We start from the raw sequence: 19,110 nt of genomic DNA, 5'->3' as shown, positions 1-19,110 counted from the left end.
AGCACCTACTGTGTGCCGGGCTTTTAGCGTTTTGTTTACTTTGAAGCTGTTTGGGAGCCCCCAACCCCCGGGGATAGTGTTCAGCTCTCCGCAGGAGCGCGGGGACTTCCCGCTCCGCCCTCTAGCAGGGTGAGATGGGAGCCACTCGGGGTCAAAGTCCACCGAGAAAGGGGAAGTGAGTGGGGGACAGTTACAATTGCGAATACGGTTCCTCGACTACAGCCCTTGCGGTTCCTTTGCTCTGCCAGCCCTCGGGCTTTGGAGTGGAGAGAAGTTTGGGTTGAAGTTCCAGCTCTTAGTGGCCAGCTTTGGGCAAGTGGCTTCACTTTTTTTGAGCCTCAGTTTCTTTATTCGTTAAATGGGGATAAAAATAATATCCTCTTCATTATGAGGTTGTAATTGTGAACTGTTGGTACCTTCCTAGCCCAGAGTAGTGGCTGAATCAGTGCCCACTATTGTTATATAGCCAAGGTGCGAATCCGCATTGCTTAGCTCTGCTGGATTGGCTTTCAGAGTGTTAAAAAAGTTTTCTGGTGCTTGAGATGGAGGGAAAAAAAGGAACTTTAAAACTCAAGCCAAGGAGAGGGTATAGCTCAAGTGGCAGAGCGCATGCTTAGCATGCATGGGGTCCTGGGTTCAATCCCCAGTACCTCCTCTAAGCATAAGTAAATAAAGCTGATTACCTCCCCTTCAAAGAAAAAAAAAAAAACAAATCAGATTGGCTGGATATTCTAATTGGGTGAAATGAAAGGTGGGTTAATTTGTTAGGAAGACTGTAACTTCTAACCACCCTCCGCTGTCGGGGGTGCGGATGCCGCCTGTAGTGGTTGTTGGTTTTGGGGGGAGATGTCCCTTTGTAGGAGTCTGCAGAGGGAGAAAGCATGATGGGGCGCCTGAGTGCAGAAAGGTTGCATCCAATCTGCCTGAGCCTAAAGGGTGAATCTGCTCTTCCCGCCTGTCGTGTACCTGAGCTGTTTGAAGGCAGGAATTGTTTGTTTTACAGCAAAAAGAAGCCTGACTTTTTTGTGCGAGGGAAGCACAAGCAGCCCGTGTCTCAGCTGACGGTCCTGTCTGAGAATCCTGAGGTCCGCAGCCGGGAAATACAAAATAGATTATTTAAGGGTTTATATATGAATTCTCGCAAAGAATCAGAGAATCTCGGGGTCAGAACTCTTTCTGGGATAAACCAAAGTTCGTGCCTTTCATAGAGATGATGGTAATACTAAATTTTTATTTGCTTAAAATGTGCCAAGTTTTTAATTGTTTTCATTGGCTTTGTTCAGCAGTTCATGAATCGGGCAGCACCTCACCTAGCGAATAGGGACACTCCCTGTGCTAAGTGCTTTTTTAGATAGAGTAACGTGTTTAATCCTTAGAACAACCATATGAGGTAGGTACTGTTAATGTTTCTGTTTTACAGGTAGGGAAACTGAGGCACAGAGTGGTGAAGTGACTGACTTCAGGTCAGACTGGGTGGCACAGCCAGGATTTGAACCCAGATAGAGTAGGCCTGGAGTGCACACTGGTACCCTCCCCCGTCTCCCAGCATCAGACCCCTTCCTGGTTCCCCAAATCAGTGTGGCATCTAGAAGGAGGCCGACCTGACAGTTCCTGCCGAGTGCAGCCCAGACCAAGCATAGCCGAGACCGGCCTGGCCTGGGGGAGATTGTCTTGTTCCTTTAATCGTAATTAGAGGAAAACTGGGGCTGCTGGTGGCAACTGTGGTTTTCAGCGAGCCAGACCTGCTTAGTGGGTTGTGAAGTTTGAGGGCATTTAAAGAAACACTCCATGTTCTAATCCTGGACTTGTCTAAAATAAGTCCATGGCCTTCTTGTGGTCTGGAGCATGGGCCTTGCTCTCCAACAGACATGGGTTCTAATCCCAGCTCTGCTTCTCACTAGCTCTATGACCTTGGTCCAGTCGCTTGATCTCTGTGTCTCATTTGTGCGAAGGAGGTTGGAGGGTTGAATGTAATTAGTCAGGTTGCACAATACCAGACACTGAATAAGTGTTTAGTAGACAGTAGTTATATAAGAAAGGTTCATCTGGTAGGAGAGTGCTATACTCAATCATTCATTTAAAAATTATTAAGAGTAGGGAGGGTATAGCTCAGTGGTAGAGTGTGTGGTTAGTATGCACGGGGTCCTGGGTTCCATCCCCAGTTCCTCTATTAAAAAATAAATAAATCACCTCTCTCCCAAAATAAATAAATAAACAAGTAAATAAACCTAATTATTCCCCCCAAATTTTTTAAAAATTAAATAAAATAAAAATTATTAAGCAACTTTTATACAAATGTTCATGGCAGCCCTTTTCACAAGAGCCAAAAAGCAGAAACAATCCGATATTTATCAGCTAATGAAAGGAGAAACAAAATGTGATCTAGCCTTACACTGGAATATTATTCAGCCACGAAAAAGAATGAAGTACTGGTACATGTACTGATGTACTGATACTACAACATGGATGAACCTTGGGGGAAAAAAAGAAAGACACAAAGGCCACATATTATGTGACTCCATTTGTATGAAATATCCAGAAGATGCAAATCCATGGAGACAGAAAGTAGGGTAGTGGTTGCTAAGGGGACGAACGTGTGGGAAGTGACTGCTAAATTGATAGGGAGTTTTGTTTTGGGAGTGATGAAAATGTTCTGAACTAGTTGGAGGTGATGGTTACACCACTTTGCAAATGTACTCACTGCCACTGAATTGTACACTTTAAAATGATTAAAATGGTCAATTTTATGTGAATTTAACGTAAGTTTTTAAATATATTGAACACCTACTAGATGGAGCACACATCAGACAAAATGCCCCCATCTGGAGGAGCTTTCATGGGACTGGCAATCAATAAGTCAAAAATAAGTAAGATTATTTCAGAGAGATAAATGCCATTAAAGAATTAAAACAAGATGATGTCATAATAATGGTGGCAGATCTTTGTTTAAGCTTAGTATGTGTCTGGCACTGTTCTAAGAGACAGGTTCTGTTATTATCATATATATCATCTGTTATTACAGGTGAGGAAAGGGAGGCATAGAAAGGTTGAATCTCTCACCCACAGTGCAGCTCATCAGTGGTAGAGAGCTTGGACCACCCTAGGACCTCCTCAGAATTGGAAATAACTGGAAGAGAGTGGCCACAGAAGTGAGCTGAATAGAAGGAGCCAGACAGACAGAGCTTCCCAGGCAGAGGGAATGGCATGAGCAAAGGCCCTGCGGTAGGAACAGGTTTGGTGCATGAAAGGGCCAGAGGAGATAGTGCATGGATTCAGCAGAGTGAGTAAGAGAGAGAGAGGCAGACAGTTGTATCAGGCAGGACCTAGGGTTTAATAGACTTGATGATGCAAGAAAGACATTGCAGAACCAAGAGAAAGGGGTGTAGGTGTGTTGCCAGGAGGAGTTGGGCAGAGAAATGGAGGGAGGGGCATGAGTCAGGTCTGGAAAGATGGGTTGGCAGGAAAGGAAAGGACTGGCACAAGGTTGGGGCAAGGATTCCCAAGTGGGTGCACTGAAGTCTGGATCCTGGGAAGCACCGGGAAAAAAATAAAGCTGGGCCAGTGCGGTGGGAACATCTGAATGCAAAGCTGAGAGCTGGTGGTTTTTCCTGGCTCCTTTGTTCTCATTTTAGTTTAGTTTTTTTTTTTTAAAGAAACTTAACATTTATAGGTCTTTAAAAAAAATAAGGCCATAGTTGCAAGGAATGCCTTTTTAAATAGCTCAAAAAACAACAATAAATCTGCAGCCCACTTGTGACCGATCTCTTATTCTCCTTCCCAGAAGCAGCAGGACATTCTGAGCATACATCTGCATACACACGTACAAATCCTGCCCCCTTGTTGGTTTTGTTTGTTTGTACATGTTGTTCGCACTTTTTTTTTAATTGATAAATTTTGGAGATCAAATCCTATCAGTACATAAAGCTTTGCTTCCTTCTTTCTGGAGGGTTGCAAAGTAGAAATTAGTGTAATTTAGTGTAAGGCTGTAACGTGATTTAACCGACTCCTGAAGGTCAATGTTTTGTTAGTTTCCCGTCTTTTGCCGCTTCAATCCTGGCTGCAGTAAAGGTCTTTCTACATAGATTTTTTTTGGTGTGCACATAGACAAGTTCATCTGTACGTTGTTAGGAATTGCTGAGCCAAAGCATCTTTAAATTCTAATTGAATTATTATTAAAAATTTTTTTTTAATTTTGTGGGGAGGTAATTAGGTTTTTTTTTTTAATAGAGGGACTGAGGATTGAACCCAGAACCTCATGCATGCTAAGCACACACTCTACCACTGAGCTGCACCCTCCCCCAATTGAAATATTATTGGTGCACTTTTCTGCATAAGTACACAGTGTAATGAACTGTCACACAGCAAGCACGTCCATGTGACCAGCTGTGTAGATGCAGAAATGGATTGTTTCGATCCCCTGCCCCAAGGTAACCACTTTCCTGACTCTGACAACATAGTTTTGTCTGCTGGGTCCTTTATGCACCATTCCCGTTCCACAGACGTTTTTAGTGCCAAGCGATATTACTGAATGGTTTTCCAGTTATAGCAGTTTCCACTCCCATCATACGTGAAGGCTGGTTCCCAAACCCTCTCCAGTGAAGTGTTTTGGTTTTACTATGTTGTTGTGAGATAGACGGTCTTTCCCCTTATCCAGAATCCATCGGCATCTTCTCTGAGAACGGCTTTTTGTTTCCCTTTTCCATTTTTCTATTGAGCTATTTTTTTTTCTTTGAAGAGGCTTGCCTTTTTTTCTCTTTGTAAGAAAATATTTTGAGCAAAATAACTTTGACACTTTGCAGTCTTTTTTCTCCCCACCAACATTTTAATAGCTTTATTGAGGTGTAATTGACATTACCTTTCAATAGACTGCACATATTCAGAGGGACAAAAAGGTGCACGTTGCTAAATTTTGACATTTGTAGGCACCTGTGAATACATCACCATAATCAAAATAATGTTTCCTCTAACTTTTTATTTTGAAAAGCTGAAAGAATAGAATGAGGAACAGCTAGAAACTCCTCACCTAGGTTCACTATGGTTCCCCCTCAAACTTCTTTTTCTGTACAAATACACATACACATCGTGTGTGTGTGTTTTTCTTCTGAACTGTTTGAAAGTAAATTGCAGACATCATGACCCTTTCTCCTACAGAATCATAATACCGTTGCCCCCCCCACCCTGAAACCTAAATTTTGTTCAATAATACTTTGTAATATACAGTATATATTCACTTTTCCTTTCTAGCTTTAAAAAAAAATCCATCAGCCAACCAACAATTGCTCATTGCAACCAGACAAGCCCCACCATGGGACAATTCAAAAAGACAGTCATCGACAGATGAATGGATAAAGAAGATGTGGTACACACACACACACACACACACACACACACACACACGCAGAGAGAGAGAGCGGGAGGGAGGGAGAGAGAGAGGAGGGAGAGAGAGAGAGGGAGAGAGAGAGAGAGAGAGAGAGAGAAATACTACTCAGCCGTAAAAAGGAGTATCAGATTCCCTAGTCTGTCAAATCCCCTTCACGCATTTGAGGGGTGTGGGGAACTTTTGTGACTGTGTATTTTTTTTGTTTTTTCTAACAACTTTATTGCGCAGTAAGTGGAATCTCACAGTATGTGGTCTTTTGCTTCTGGCTTCTTTTACTCAGCATCATGTTTTCAAGGTTCATTTGTTTTGTAACCTGTGTCAGTGTTTCATTCCTTCATACCAATTTTTATTTATGCATTTATCAGTTGATGGTCATTTGGGTTGTTTCCACTTTTTGGCTACTATGAATAATGCTGCTGTGAAAAGCTCATGCACAAGTTTTTGTGTGGCTGTGTGTTTTCTGTTTTTTGGAGGATGTATCTAGGAGTGGAATTGCTGGGTCACATGGCAACTGTCACATTTTAAGGGACTTCCGTCACTCCCACCAGCAGTGTATCACGATTCCAGCTCCTCCGCATCCCCTCCAGCACGTGTTCTCGTCTGCCCCCCCTCCCTTGGATATATTTAATTTAATTTATTTCTTTTACTTGAGGTAGAGTTGATTTACAATGTTAGCTTCAGGTATATAGCACAGTGATTCAGTTTTTAAAGGTTATACTGCGTTTCTAGTTTATCAATTTCTACAACATTGGCTATGTTCCCTGTGCTGGGTAATACATCCTTGTAGTTTATTTATTATGTGCGTGGTGGTTTGTATGTCTTCGTCTCCAACCCCTATCTTGCCCTCTCCCCACTGGTAACTACTAGTTTGTTCTCTGTATCTGTGAGTCTGTTTCTGTTTTGTTATAGTCATTCTTTTCTTTTATTTTTTGATTCTGCTTATAAGTATAACATACAGTATTTGTCTTTCTCTGTCTGACTTATTTCACTAACCATAATGCCCTCCAGGTCCATCCGTGTTGTTGCAAATGGCACTTTTTCATTCCTTTTTATGGCTGAGTAGTATTCCTCTGTGTGTGTGTGTACCACATCTTCTTTATCCATTCATCTGTTGATGATTGTCTTTTTAAATTGTCCCACGGCGGGACTTGTCTGGTTGTTTCCTTGGGGTCAGACTGAGGGCACGTGGTCCAGTGAGACCTCTACATGAGGGTCTTGTGTCCTGGCCGGGGCAGCACCTCAGGGCACGTGGTGTCTGCTTGTCCCATTACTCTGAGCTCCGACTGTGGCTGGTGGACCTTCCGTCCTGGATGTGCCCTTTCCCCTCTGTAATTCATTCGTGATCTGCGTGCATGTTCCAGCGCTTCTCAGTTCATGTAACCTTTGTCTTCCATTGCGTTCCTCAGATACCTGCGCAACGTCTGAAAGTCTGCAGGAATGCTGGCCTCTCTCTGTCTTGTTCATCAAGGCATGTTTGCCATATGGCCTGATTTCCTGGGAGCCAGGCTGCCTAGTGCCTGAGGGTGACAGGGGTGAGGAGAGATTAGGACACACACAGGACGCCCTCCAGATGTGTGTGTCCAGGCCTCACAGCTGTAGGAGGAGGGACGATGAAACCCTGAGCTGCAGGAATCAGGGCTTCTCTCAGGCCCTGGCCACAGGCCTCCTGGGGTGGTTCACCTGAATCTTCCTCGTTTTAACTTTTCCTCCTGAAAATTGTCCAACAGACACAAAGGGAGAAAGAATCATATAATGAATCCCCCTACCCACCACCCACTGCTTCCTGTTGATCAACTTTCCACCATTCTTGTTACATCTCTCCACACAACCCAAAAAAATCCTTTAAGCCTGGAACTGCAGTTTAAAGCTAATCGAAGACATATTAGTTCCCTTTTGAATACTTCAGTCTGTATCTTTAATAGGTGCGCATTGTGCAAAGATCATAACCACAATACCATCGTCCCAGCTCATGACAATGCTTTAATAACCAGCGCAAATCCATTTTCCGATTTCCCTGACTGACGCAGTTGCTTCGTTTGAATTGGGATCCAAGCACACTCTCCACTTGCATTTAACCGATATGTCTTGTAAGTCTCTCTTTTTCAATATGTTTCCTTTTTTTGGAGCAGTTTGAGATTTACAAAAAAACTGAGAAGAGTTCCCATACGCCCCATACCCTGTTTCCCCTATTAGTATTACTGTTTCCTCAGATTGACTGTCTTATTCATTTTTTTCATTTTCATATTTTTTTCATTATAGGTTATTACAAAATATTGAATAGAGTTCCCTGTGCTCTACAGAAGACACTTGTTGTTTGTCTATTTTATACATAGTAATTAGTACCTGCAGATCTCGAACTCCCAATTTATCCCTTCCCACCCCCTTCCTCTGCTGGTAACCTTAAGTTTTTCTATGTCTGTGGATCTGTTTCTGTTTTGTAAATAAGTTCATTTGTGGTGTTTTGTTTTGTTTTTTTTCAGATTCCACAAGTAGGTGACGTCATATGGTATTTTTCTTTCTCTTTCCCCTATTGTGAATGTCTTCCATTTGTTACGTTCATGGACCACTGTTGATAGGTCGTTATTAGCTAATGTCCATCCTCTGTGTAGGTGTCCTTGGTTTTTACCTAGTGTCCTTTTTCTATCCTAGGGCCGCGTCTAGGACACCACGTCACATTCAGTCCTCGTGTCTCTTTAGGCCCCTCTCGGCAGTGACAGTTTTCTCAGACCGTCCTTGGTTTTGGTGACCTGGACACTTGTCAGGACCCCTGATCAGGGATGTCGTAGGATGGTCTGCAGTTGGAATTTGATGTTTTTCTCACGGTTAGACTGATGCTGTGGGTTGTGGGAGGGAGAGCACAGAGGCCCAGGGCCATTTTCATCCTGTGATCAAGGCATGTAGTGTCAAACACGATTTAAGTGCCTTTTTGTTTTAACCATCCGCCTCCCTCCCCTGCTATGTTTTTTGCTTCAATACCGGTTTGGTGGAGAAGCCCGGTAGCCAGCCCTGCAGCAGTGTCCACGCTTGCATTTGCTGGGTGCGCCCTTGTGGTGGTGGGGCCCCTCATTCCCCTGCCCTCGGATCCCATGAAAGGGAGTAAGTTCCAGGGGCCTGATCTGAGTCCCATTAGGTTTTGGTTTTGTTTGTTTAATTTTATTTATTATTAAAAATTGTGGTGGAGGGGTATAGCTCAGGTGGTAGAGTGCATGCTTAGCATGCATGAGGTCATGGGTTCCATCCCCAGTACCTCCAGTTAAACTTTAAAAAATAATAAGTAAACCTAATTACCTCTCCCCAAAAAAAACAAAACAAAAAAATTTTCTTATTCAAGTATAGTTGATGTACAATATTACATACATTTCAAGTGTGTAACAGTGATTTACAATTTTTAAAGGTTATACTCAGCTTATAGTTATTCTAAAATAGTGGCTGTATTTTATAGGGTGTGTGCTGAAGGTTCAGATTCTCACCGGTTTTCTGGGAACTGCTTCAGGCTCTGGGCTTCGCTGAGCCCCCAGTGTCAGCCCACAGGGCTGCCATGGGGAAGCACCACAGAAATGTGTTGTCTGGAAGTTCTGGGGGCTGGAAACCTGAGATCAAGGTGTTGGTTGGCAGGGCTGGTTCCTCCTGAGGCTCGCGGACGGCTGTCCCCTCTCTGTGTCCTCGGGTGGTGTCCCCTCTGTGCGTGTCTCTGTCCTAAGCTCTTCCTGTGGGGACACCAGTCCTTTTGGATCAGAGCCCCCCATACGGACCTCAGTTCCCCTTCATTACCTCTTTAAAGGCCCCCGCCTCCAAGTCCAGTCCTACTCTAGGGTGCCAGGGGTTGGGACTTAGATGAGTCTTGGAGGAACACAGTTCAGCCCAAGGCACCTCCTCTGGGCTCCTGTGTCTTCACACTGAGCAAGAAGCCAAGGAGCCAGAGCGATCAGTGCCAGCCCTGCAGGGCAGAGAGCAGGCGCTCCCACTGTACCATCCAAAAGCCCTGCAGTGGGCTTGTCCCTGCGCCGCCCTCCTGCCCCCGCCGGTTCTCAGGGCAGGCCTGTCCTTGCCTGGGTTTCTGAGCACCTGCTCCAAGATGCATGTTACCTGGGAAGGCAATGGCTCCGTTTGGAGAGAGGGCCGGGCTGCCACCCAGCCATCCTTGTATGTGACACAGCTGTAGCTCCCACGTACCGAGGTCTTTACAGGTTCTCGTGTCTGGTCCTCTCTTAGTCCCATTTTACAGCTGAGAAAACTGAGGCACAGAGAGGTTCAGCAGTGGAAGCAGCACTGTCTCTTCCTCGCAAAGTAACTGCTTCCTCACACCCTTTCTAGGGGAGCTGGTGCCCCTTGAAAGGCCCGATACCTTTTCCTCCCCAAAGCCTCAGTGCGGAGCTCTTTGCTTGTTCCTTAACTGGAACATATTGTAAAAAACTGGCCATCCCCAATGTGTACAGATCGTAGGTACTTTAAAGAAGCGTGTCGGGAGAAACCAAATGCGGTGTGTCCCTGGAAGGGAATGCTACTTGGCACGAGATTCGTGCTGCCATACAGGTAGACCTTGACAGTGTTATTGTGAGTGGAAGAAGCCAGGCACAAAAGGTCACAGGCTGCCTGATTCCACGTGTGTGGAAAGTCCAGGAAAGGCAAAGCCATGGCGACGCAAAGAAGATTAGTGGTTGCCTAGGCTGGAGGGGAGGAGGGGATGGAAGGTGACTGCTAATGGGGGCAAGACTTCTTTGGGGGGCAATAGAAATGTCCTAAAATTAGATTATGGTGAATTTCTATAAAAAGAAAACCAAAACACTGAATTGTGCGTTCTAAAGAAGTGAACTTGAGGGTATGTAAATGTTATGTCAATAAAGGTCTTTAACAAAAAAAGAGGGCACATTCTCCCAAATCCCCCCACCAAAGAGAGGGGCACCCTTCTGGCATTCTTACATGATATATATATATTTTTTTATGTCAACCCTTCCATTAGTTTTTAACCCTTCCAGTTTTTAAGCAGCAGCTTTACTGATGTGCAATTCACATACCATACAGTTCGTCCATTTAAAGTGTGTAACTTATGGTTTTCACTTATATTCACAGCGTTATGTAACTGTCACCACAGTCAACACTGAAGCATTTTCATCACATCAGAGAGAGGTCCTTTAGCTGTCCCCTCTCTCCCTAACCCCTGGCAACCACTCAGTTACTTTCTTGTCTCTATGGATTTGCCTGTTCTGGATATTTCATTGAAATGGAATCACAATGCATGGCCTTTTGTGGCTGGCTGCTTTTCCTTAGCGTAAAGCTTCCAAGGTCCCTCCAACGGTGAAGCAGTGTCAGCGCTTCATTCCTTTTTGTGGCTAAATAATATCCCGTCGTCCGGCCGTACCAGGTTTATCTGTGGATCAGCTCATGGCCACGTGGCCTCTAAATATATGAATCCTTCCAGTGCCTGCGGCTAGGACACATCGGGGTCAGTGCTTCTGTTGGAATGTGGGGTGTCAGTGGGCATTGTGAACCTCGGGGGCACCAAAGCATCTCACGTCAATATCCCTTTCAATGCTCCCAATAACCAGATGAGATGGAAACTGATTAACTCCCTTTGCGAGCTGGAGCCCTGGTACCTATTGCAGATATAATATGCCCATGGCCACCCAACAAATCTGCCTTTGAACCCAGGCAGTTAAACTCCCAGGCCTGCATGCTCGGCCAAGCCACAGCGCTAGCACGGAGGTTACTGGCATCCCTTGCTCTCCGGGCCATTGATTCAACCCTGCTCCTCCCCTCCCCTCGCATCCCTCCAACCAGGGTATCTGATTTAAAACGCTTCAAGGGGGGGGTGGTGTAGCTCAAGTGGCAGAGCACATGCTTAGCATGCAGGAGGTCCTGGGTTCAGTCCCCAGTACCTCCATTAAAAAAATGGGTAAGTAAAACCTAATTACCTGCCCACCCCCAAAACAAACAAAAATAAGGTGAAATGAGGTTGCACCTGATATCCATACTACTCCAGCCCAGTGGGTCTCTGGAATCCCACGGAGAGCCCCGGGTCCTTAAAGCCGGGTTGGATGTGGGTCTCTGACCCGGAGATGCTGACACGACTCAAGTTCTCACCCTTCCTAGCTGCTCCCACATGGCAGCGCCCAGCCTCCAGGTGCAATAGGTTGGTTGCAGAAACTCCCACCTTTTAAAAATGAGAAAGCAGGTGAGACCTTCCCCAAGGGAGCATTAGTGGAGCAGGAAGTGGACGCTCCCGCAAAAGCATCCCTCCAACAGTGGGAAAGACGTTTGACCAGATTCGCTGGGTTCTCGTGCCCTGACAGTTAGTCCCGAGCTCCCGTCAATGCCCTGGGCCCCTTGGCCCCTCCTGGGGTGGATGGTGCTCTTGGTCATCCCCTGGCTGTGTTTTCTCATCTGAGGACAAACCTGGCCAGACTAGGAGCATCCTCTTGTTCCCGCAGGTCCTGAGCCGGCTGACTGAGAGGTTCGTGCTGGGAGTGGACATGTTTGTGGAGACCCTGTGGAAAGTCTGGGCCGAGCTTTTGGATGTCCTTGGACTTGACGGTAGGTGGGCCGAGGTAGGGGTGGGTGGGGAGTTCCTTTAAGGCACTGTTTTCTTCTGGTGGTTCTCAAACTGTGGAAGCGGTACCCGGGGAGGGGTGGCGCAGAAGCCTGGGCAGGCAGTGAAGATAGGAGCGAGCATTTTCATTGTCACGGTTGCACGGGTCAGTAGCCAAGGTTCCCAGATGCTGTTTAGGATAAGGTGCGAGTGGGCTGAGCCGACCTGACTGCCCCCAGGCGAGCTGCGGGGGACGGGGGGGGGTGGAGGTCTCTGGGTGTTTGGGGTCCCTACCGAACTACTCCAGTTACTTGGGCAGAAAGGGGTGTGATACGGAGAATGGGATGCTCCCAGAATCACCTGGAGGGCCGAAGGAGCAATGTGTGGCCCCCAGCGGGGTGCTGCTCCGGTCCAGGAATCGGGAGGCAGCTGCTGGTACCAGTTCAAGCACAGCCCTGGTCCAGGCTGCGGCCTCTCTCCAGGAACGTGTGTGTGCAGCAGGCGGGGTCAGGGTCTCCGAGACCACCCCCAGGTTCAGGGACTCTGTGGGAGGACTCCCAGGACCCAGCACGTGGTGGTACTCATGGTTGTGACTTTTTACAGGGAAGGACACACCAGAGCCAGAAAAGGGAAAGGCGGGTGGGGTGAAGCCTGGGGGAACCAGGCACCAGCTTCCAGAGCCCTCTCCCAGGGGAGTCACACAGCACACGCTGAATCCCACGGTGACGCGTTGTGACAACACGTGAAGTGTCCTCTGCCAGGGACGCCCAGTGGAGACTCAGTGCCCAGTGTGTTTACTGGGAGCTGGTTACACAGGCGCCCTCTGCCTGGCACCTTCCAAGTTCCCAACTTCCCGAAGGAAAGCAGGTGTCCACAGAAGCCACACTGCTGGTACAAACCGTGCAGGCGCAGCGAGCCCCTCTTCTCGGGGAACAGAGGGAGCCCTCCCTGCAATGTGGTGTCTCCCACACCACCAAGCAATGGACTCAGTTCTCCAGGACTGATGAGGTGTCCCTCAGACTTAGTTCTGACCCTGTCTGCCTGGAGGTAGCATCCGGTCCCGCAGGTCAAGGACTCAGTACCATAGGCTGCTCCTACTTCAGACGCCACTCGTGAGTCCAGGTTGCCGCCTGTGCTTCTGACAGGTCCCCACGACCTCCTCCTTGGCTTCAGTTAATTTGCTAGAGCCCCTTGCAGAACTCAGGAAACCCACGTACTCACTAGATTACCAGTTTCTTATGAAATGATACAAGTCAGGACCAGCCAGTTGGAGGAGGTGCCTGGGGCAAGGTCTGTGGGTGGGGACTCGGAGCTCCCCCGTTCTGAGTTCCACTGACTCATTGGCCATTGGTGATTGATTCAGCCTTCAGTGCCTCTCCCTCCCCAGATCTCAGGGGTGTCGGCTGAAATCCCATGATTGGTTCCCCTAGCAACCAGCCCACATCCTTAGAAGTGGTCCAAAGTCACCTGATCGACAAACAGACGTGGGTGAAAGGGACAGTGAATTAAGACACCTTTATTGCTCTCATCACTTAGGAAATTCCACAGGTTTTCAGAGTCTGTGCCAGAAACGGGGATAAAGATCAAATGTGTATTTCTTACTCTGCATCATAATCTCACCCTCCAGAAATCCGAGTTCCCAGACTCCAGCCAAGGGCCTGCTGGGTGAACTTCCCTGCAGAGCTCCTAACTGGGTTACCTCCCTTGTCCCCTGGGGTCCCTTCTCCACAAATCAGCCAGAGATTTTGTTGTTGTTACTACTTTTACAGTAGTGATTTAAAACAAAACAAAAAAGTCAGGTCAAGTCACTCTCCTTAAAACTGCCCAGTGACTTCCTGATGCCCTTGGAATTGACAAGGTCCACACCAAGGATGCTGTGAGCGCCAAGGATCTGCCCGGCCTCCATCCTGTTCTTGGACACCCTGGGCCCTTGACGCCTTCCAGTCCCTCTAGCGTGTTCCCTGGCATGATCCTCCCAGTCCTTTTCCTGCTCTGGTTTCTCCCCTTCTTGGGTGTCTGGTACATGACACCTCCTCCGAGGGGCCCATCCTGACTACACCGTGTAAGGCATCTCATCCTCGGTTCTCACACCCCTGTGTCTTGTCAGCTGTAACGTCTCGTGTGTGTGTGTGTGTGTGTGTGTTTATTCCCCCTCTCCCTTCTGGAATCCCGTGCACGGGGTCTTGCCCACCTCCTCCAGGCTGCAGCCTAGCCCCAGTTCTGCCCCTGGCACAAAGGGGCCCATTATTAATAAGACTTGGAGGACAGTTGGCCCCGCTGCTTCACTGCTGGTGTGAGTTGAATTGTGTCTCTCTCCAAAAGTACCTCCAAAGCCCCAGGACCTGTAATGTGACCTTACTTGGCAACAGGGTCTCTGTAGGTGTAATCAAGTTAAAACGATGTGATCCCAGGTTAGAGCGGGCCTGAAATCCAATGCCTGGATTTGGACAGAGGCACTGGGACAGAGGTGCACGGAGAAGACGGCCGTGTGAATGTGAAGATGGAGGCAGAGGTGGGGAGGGTGCAGCCACAAGCCAGGGACCACCTGGAGCCACCAGAAGCTGGAAGGGGCCAGGAAGGACCCTCCCTAGAGCCCTCAGTGGGACCGCAGCCCTGCCCACACCTTGATTGCAGGATTCTGGCCTCCAGAACAGGGAGAAGCTACATGGTTGTTTTGAAGCCACCAAGTCTGGCCACTTGTTACAGCAGCCCTCGGAATCCAGCACAGCCCTCTCTGTTACAGGCAGAATCTCCCAGAATCTCCCCTCGGCCCTGATGCTCCCACTTACAGGTCAGAGACCAAGGCTGGAAGTTGAGCCATTGGTCCAAACCCGCACAGGTGGGGCGCCCAGCTTTACACCCACTGTCATCCCTCTCAGTCACCAGGAACCCATCTTCCAGCCTTGAGCCATTGAATTCCATCTCTGAGAGGCCACTTCGGGCGCCTGGCAGCTCAGGCAGAGAATCAGAGGCAGCGGCCTGGCCGTTTTAGAGGACGCTATGCCTCTTGAAGCCCCCTGGGGCTGCCGAGGGCCCCTCCTGGGACTCAGGCTGAGTCAACACACAACCGAGATACAGCAATTGACTGCAATCCCGCTTGGAATCCACACTCACCACCTGCCTGGACGATTAAACCCTTGGTATTTCCATCCCTGACCAATGAGCCCTGGAGAAACAAAGCTGATTGCGAGAAATTGCGTGCGGCTTGAAATGAGAGCTGCAGAGTCGAGCCTGCCTCCTACTTACACGGGAGAGGATCGGAGCACAGTCCGTAAATGCTCACATTCGTGAGGAGGGCGGCTGTCACACCCAGAAGCAACGCTCAGATGCCAGCAGGGTGTTAGGATTCAGCTCCATTCGGACACTACCCACCCGGAGATAGAATTCGATTCCACAGATAAAGTCCCACAGGACCAACCTCCACTTCAGACGCCAGCCACAGGTCCAGGTCGTCACCTGTGCATCTGACCCGCCGGCTACAAACTAGAGAGTCCGATGACCTTCTCAGGTGCAGTTAATTTGCTAGAATGGCTCACAGAACTCAGGAAAACCCGTTCACTCGCTCGGTGACCAACTTGTTACAAAAGGACATCAGAGGTTGCGAATGGACACTAGAGAAAGAGATCCAGGTGGAGGTCTGATCAGAGGAGCTTCTGGCACCTACAGCCTGGTTCTCCAGTGTGGAAATTCCAAAAAGAGACAAAAAACTGTCCTCTGGGATTTTTGTGGAGGCTTCGTGATGTAGTCACGATGAACTAAATCATTGGCCAGAATCAACTGATTTCAACCTCGAGCCCCTCCCCCTACCAGAAATCAGGGGGTGGGACTGAAATTTCCAACCTTCTAATCACCCGGTCACCCTGGGGTTGGAGCCAAGGGTCACTTTCATTTACAAAAGATGCTTACATTGCTCTGACCCATCAGAATTCCAAGGGACTGGGGAGCTGTGAGCCAGGAAACAGTGGAAGAAGACGTAATATATGTGAGAAACGTGTATTTGGTCATCAAGATAACCAGACATATATGTTTCTTACAAACGACATTGCAGGGCCCCTGGGCAAGTCACTCTCTGTGCCCGAGTCCTCCACGTGGAAAATGCTACGCATCTCCTCACGTCATGAGGATGGAATGACAATTTGTGCAGGGCCTGGCCCACGTAAAGACCCGATACAGGCAACCTCGGGGATGTCACAGGCTTGGTTGCAGACCCCCACTACAGAGAAAATGCTGCGAAGTTTTTTATTTCCCAATGCATTTACACTATACCCTAGGCTCTTAAGTGTGCCTTTGCATTATGTCTAAAAAACAAAAGTACATACCTTAATTTAAAAATACTTTATTGCTTAAAAATGTTAACCATCATCTGAGCCTTCAGTTAGGTGTGATGTTACTGCACTAGTCCCATCAAAGATCCCAGATCACCATCGTAAATATAGCAATCATGAGAAAGTTTGAGATGTTGTGAGAATGACCCAGATGTGACACAGTGAGACAAAGTGAGCAAATGCTGTTGGAAAAATGGCACCTAGGGTCTTGCGCAACCCAGGGTTGCCACACAAGACCTTCAATTTGTCAGAAACGCAGTGTCTGCGCATTGCAATCAAGAGAAACGCAGTGACTTGGGGAGTGCTGTAAACACTTAGGAGGGGACTCTGCTCCAGAAAGCAAGTTCACTGGCAATTCTGGGACCTGCGCGATCTCCACTCTCCATGCGGTGGGCATCTGTCCAGCTGTGTCCTGCTGTGCCCTGAGCCAGCTTTCCTCCACTCCCCCCATGGGGACTCTACAGATGTGCAGTGCCACAAACCCTGCCCAGGCTGAGAAGCACATCTGCCCCTAAGGGTTTACTTATCTTTAGACAGTGCCTCAGTACCTGCCATGGGTTGAACTGTATCCCCACCCTCCCCCCCAAATTCGTATGTTGACGTCCTAACGCCCAGGACCTGGGAACGTGACCTTATTTGGAAATAGAGTCACTGCAAATGTAGTTAGTTGAGGTGAGGTGATGCTGGCTTAGGATGGACCTCTAATCCAATAGGACCGGTTCCCTCCTAAGAAGGGGACACTTGGACCCAGAGTCGCAGAGGGAGAGGGCCCCGAGAGATCAGGGGGGTGCCACCACGAGTCAGGGATTCCAGGATGGCCAGCCCACCACCGGAAGCTGGGGAGAGGGGCCTGGGTCACATTCTCCCTCAAAGCCGTGGGCAGCAACCAGCCCTCCCAACACCTCGATCTCAGACTCCTGGCCCCTAGAGCTGAGAGAGAAGACGCTTCTGTTGTTTCAGCCTCAGCAGGTGGCACTTGGTTGCGGCAGCACTGGAACACTAATATGGTACCTGTTTGCTCTAAGGCAGGACATCCAGAGTTGCTTGCATTTTATTCAGGACGTTTAGGGCCTCGGGGGAGCGAGGCTGCTGCCTCACCCTCCCTTGACCCAAGCGGCTGATTTGTGGAATGAGAGTTGCCATTCTCATCTCCAGCCCAGGATTTCCCCCTGGTGTCCTGTACCTGACGGTCACCTCCTAACCCCTCGATCACATGATAGTACATGTCATGTGGCTTTGGATGCAGTCTAGCCCAGTGATTCTCCAAGTGTGCTCTGAGGAACAGTTTCAGGGGTTCCCTAAACCCTTTCAGGGAAACAGGTCCTTTTTCCAGCAACATGTCCCCATGAAGCCAGCTGCTCAAAACATGCTTGGTTTTTATATTGATTACATTTAAAAATGTATATATATATAGAGAGAGAGGGAGAGAGAGAGAGAAATATAGTCAGTTACAATGTGTCTATTTCTGGTGTACAGCATACTGTCCCAGTCAAATATACATATATTTATTTTCATATTCTTTTTTATTAGATGTTTATAATGTATTAGTGTTAACTACATTTTACAGCTAAGTAAATTGAGGCACAGAGAAGGTTACTTAGATAGCAAATGACAAAGCCATGACTCAACCCAAGTAATCTAGTTACATATTTTTTCATATTTTGAATATACTGGGTTAAATATCTTAACATGAATTTTACTTGTTTTCTTTTTGCCTTTTTGGAGTCAGATGCACTACCGTTGCACCACCTGGCCGGCCTCTCTTGCCTTTTTAATGTGAGTGCTAGTAAATTGAAAATTATGTGTGTGACTCACACTGACAGCTGGCATTCTAATTCTGGGAATTCAAAAACAGCTCTCTCCCAACAAGCCAGATATTAAAGAGACTTGCAAAAATGGAGAATAACCACCATTGTTCTCACTATGGTTTTTTGTTTTGTTTTGGAAAACAGTTACTTTTCAGGAAAAATATATTACTTGTATCTATAGTGGGTTCATTGTTATATTTAAATGAATTAATAATGACAATGTTTAAAAACTTTCCTTCTATTTAATTTTGCTGTGAACCTAAAACATTTCTGAAAAATTAAATCTGTTTAAGAAAAAAAAAAGTTTAAGAAAAGTGATACTGAATGTATGAAGCGTATTAAAAGTACAGAATCACAATGAAAATTTTTTTGAAGTTAAGAATTTATTAAAAACTAGTTTTAGTTTCTACTATGGTAGATATAAGTAGAACTCATGAGTAAAAGTTCTTGGGAGGCCAGAGACCAAATGGTTGAATCTTATCTTCTGCAGGAATTAAGGGTGAAAGTCAGCTCCAAAATCAAAACCAGATTTAGTTAAAATGCTGTGATGCTTCAGGTAAGAGTCTGCCACCCTGGCCTTCAGGGGTGACCCCATGTGTCGGCCCTGGACAAGATTGCTGTTTATGAAGTTGGGTCCCAGGAGAGGGGCCAGCTAGTGCATGACAAGCTGATCACCTTTAGGGGTTCCAGGGAGGGTGCAAGACATTCACACTATGGATACATTTAGAGATGTGAAAAGCCCGAGGGCCAAGTCTTACCATCTCTGGCTTGCTCTGAGTCCACACATACCTACTCCAAACCGTCACATCCCACTTCACCCCACGCCCTCTCTTCCCTGCATGCAGAGAGCTGGTTGTGCATCAGCCAGTAAATCTCAAAGGGAGGTCCTCAGATCAGCAGCAGCAGCAAGAGCATCCCTGTGAACTTGCAAGAGGTGCAGATTCCCGGGCCCACTCAGACCTGTGGACTCAGCAGTCCTGGGGGTGGGGCCCAGCTGGCACTGTTCACAAGCCCTCTGGGGGATTCAGAGGCACTTAGTCAGGTCTGAGAACCGCTGTTAGTGAAATGCAT

At 47.4% G+C, this 19,110-nt stretch overlaps 1 protein-coding gene across 1 annotated transcript in view; it reads left to right on the top strand.

Annotated features, from left to right (window-relative positions):
* The window catches only part of BRI3BP (BRI3 binding protein), a 28,857-nt gene that overhangs the window by 1,003 nt on the left and 8,744 nt on the right, over positions 1-19,110 (top strand). The window contains exon 2 of the mRNA XM_032471457.1: positions 11,809-11,911. Within this exon, the coding sequence (XP_032327348.1) occupies positions 11,809-11,911 (103 nt within the window). The remainder of the gene's footprint in view (positions 1-11,808; positions 11,912-19,110) is intronic.

This window comes from Camelus ferus, chromosome 32 (genome assembly GCF_009834535.1).
Source record: "Camelus ferus isolate YT-003-E chromosome 32, BCGSAC_Cfer_1.0, whole genome shotgun sequence".
Lineage (NCBI taxonomy): Eukaryota > Metazoa > Chordata > Mammalia > Artiodactyla > Camelidae > Camelus > Camelus ferus.
Note: the sequence above shows the minus strand (reverse complement) of the source record. Positions and strands in the feature narration are given on the sequence as shown.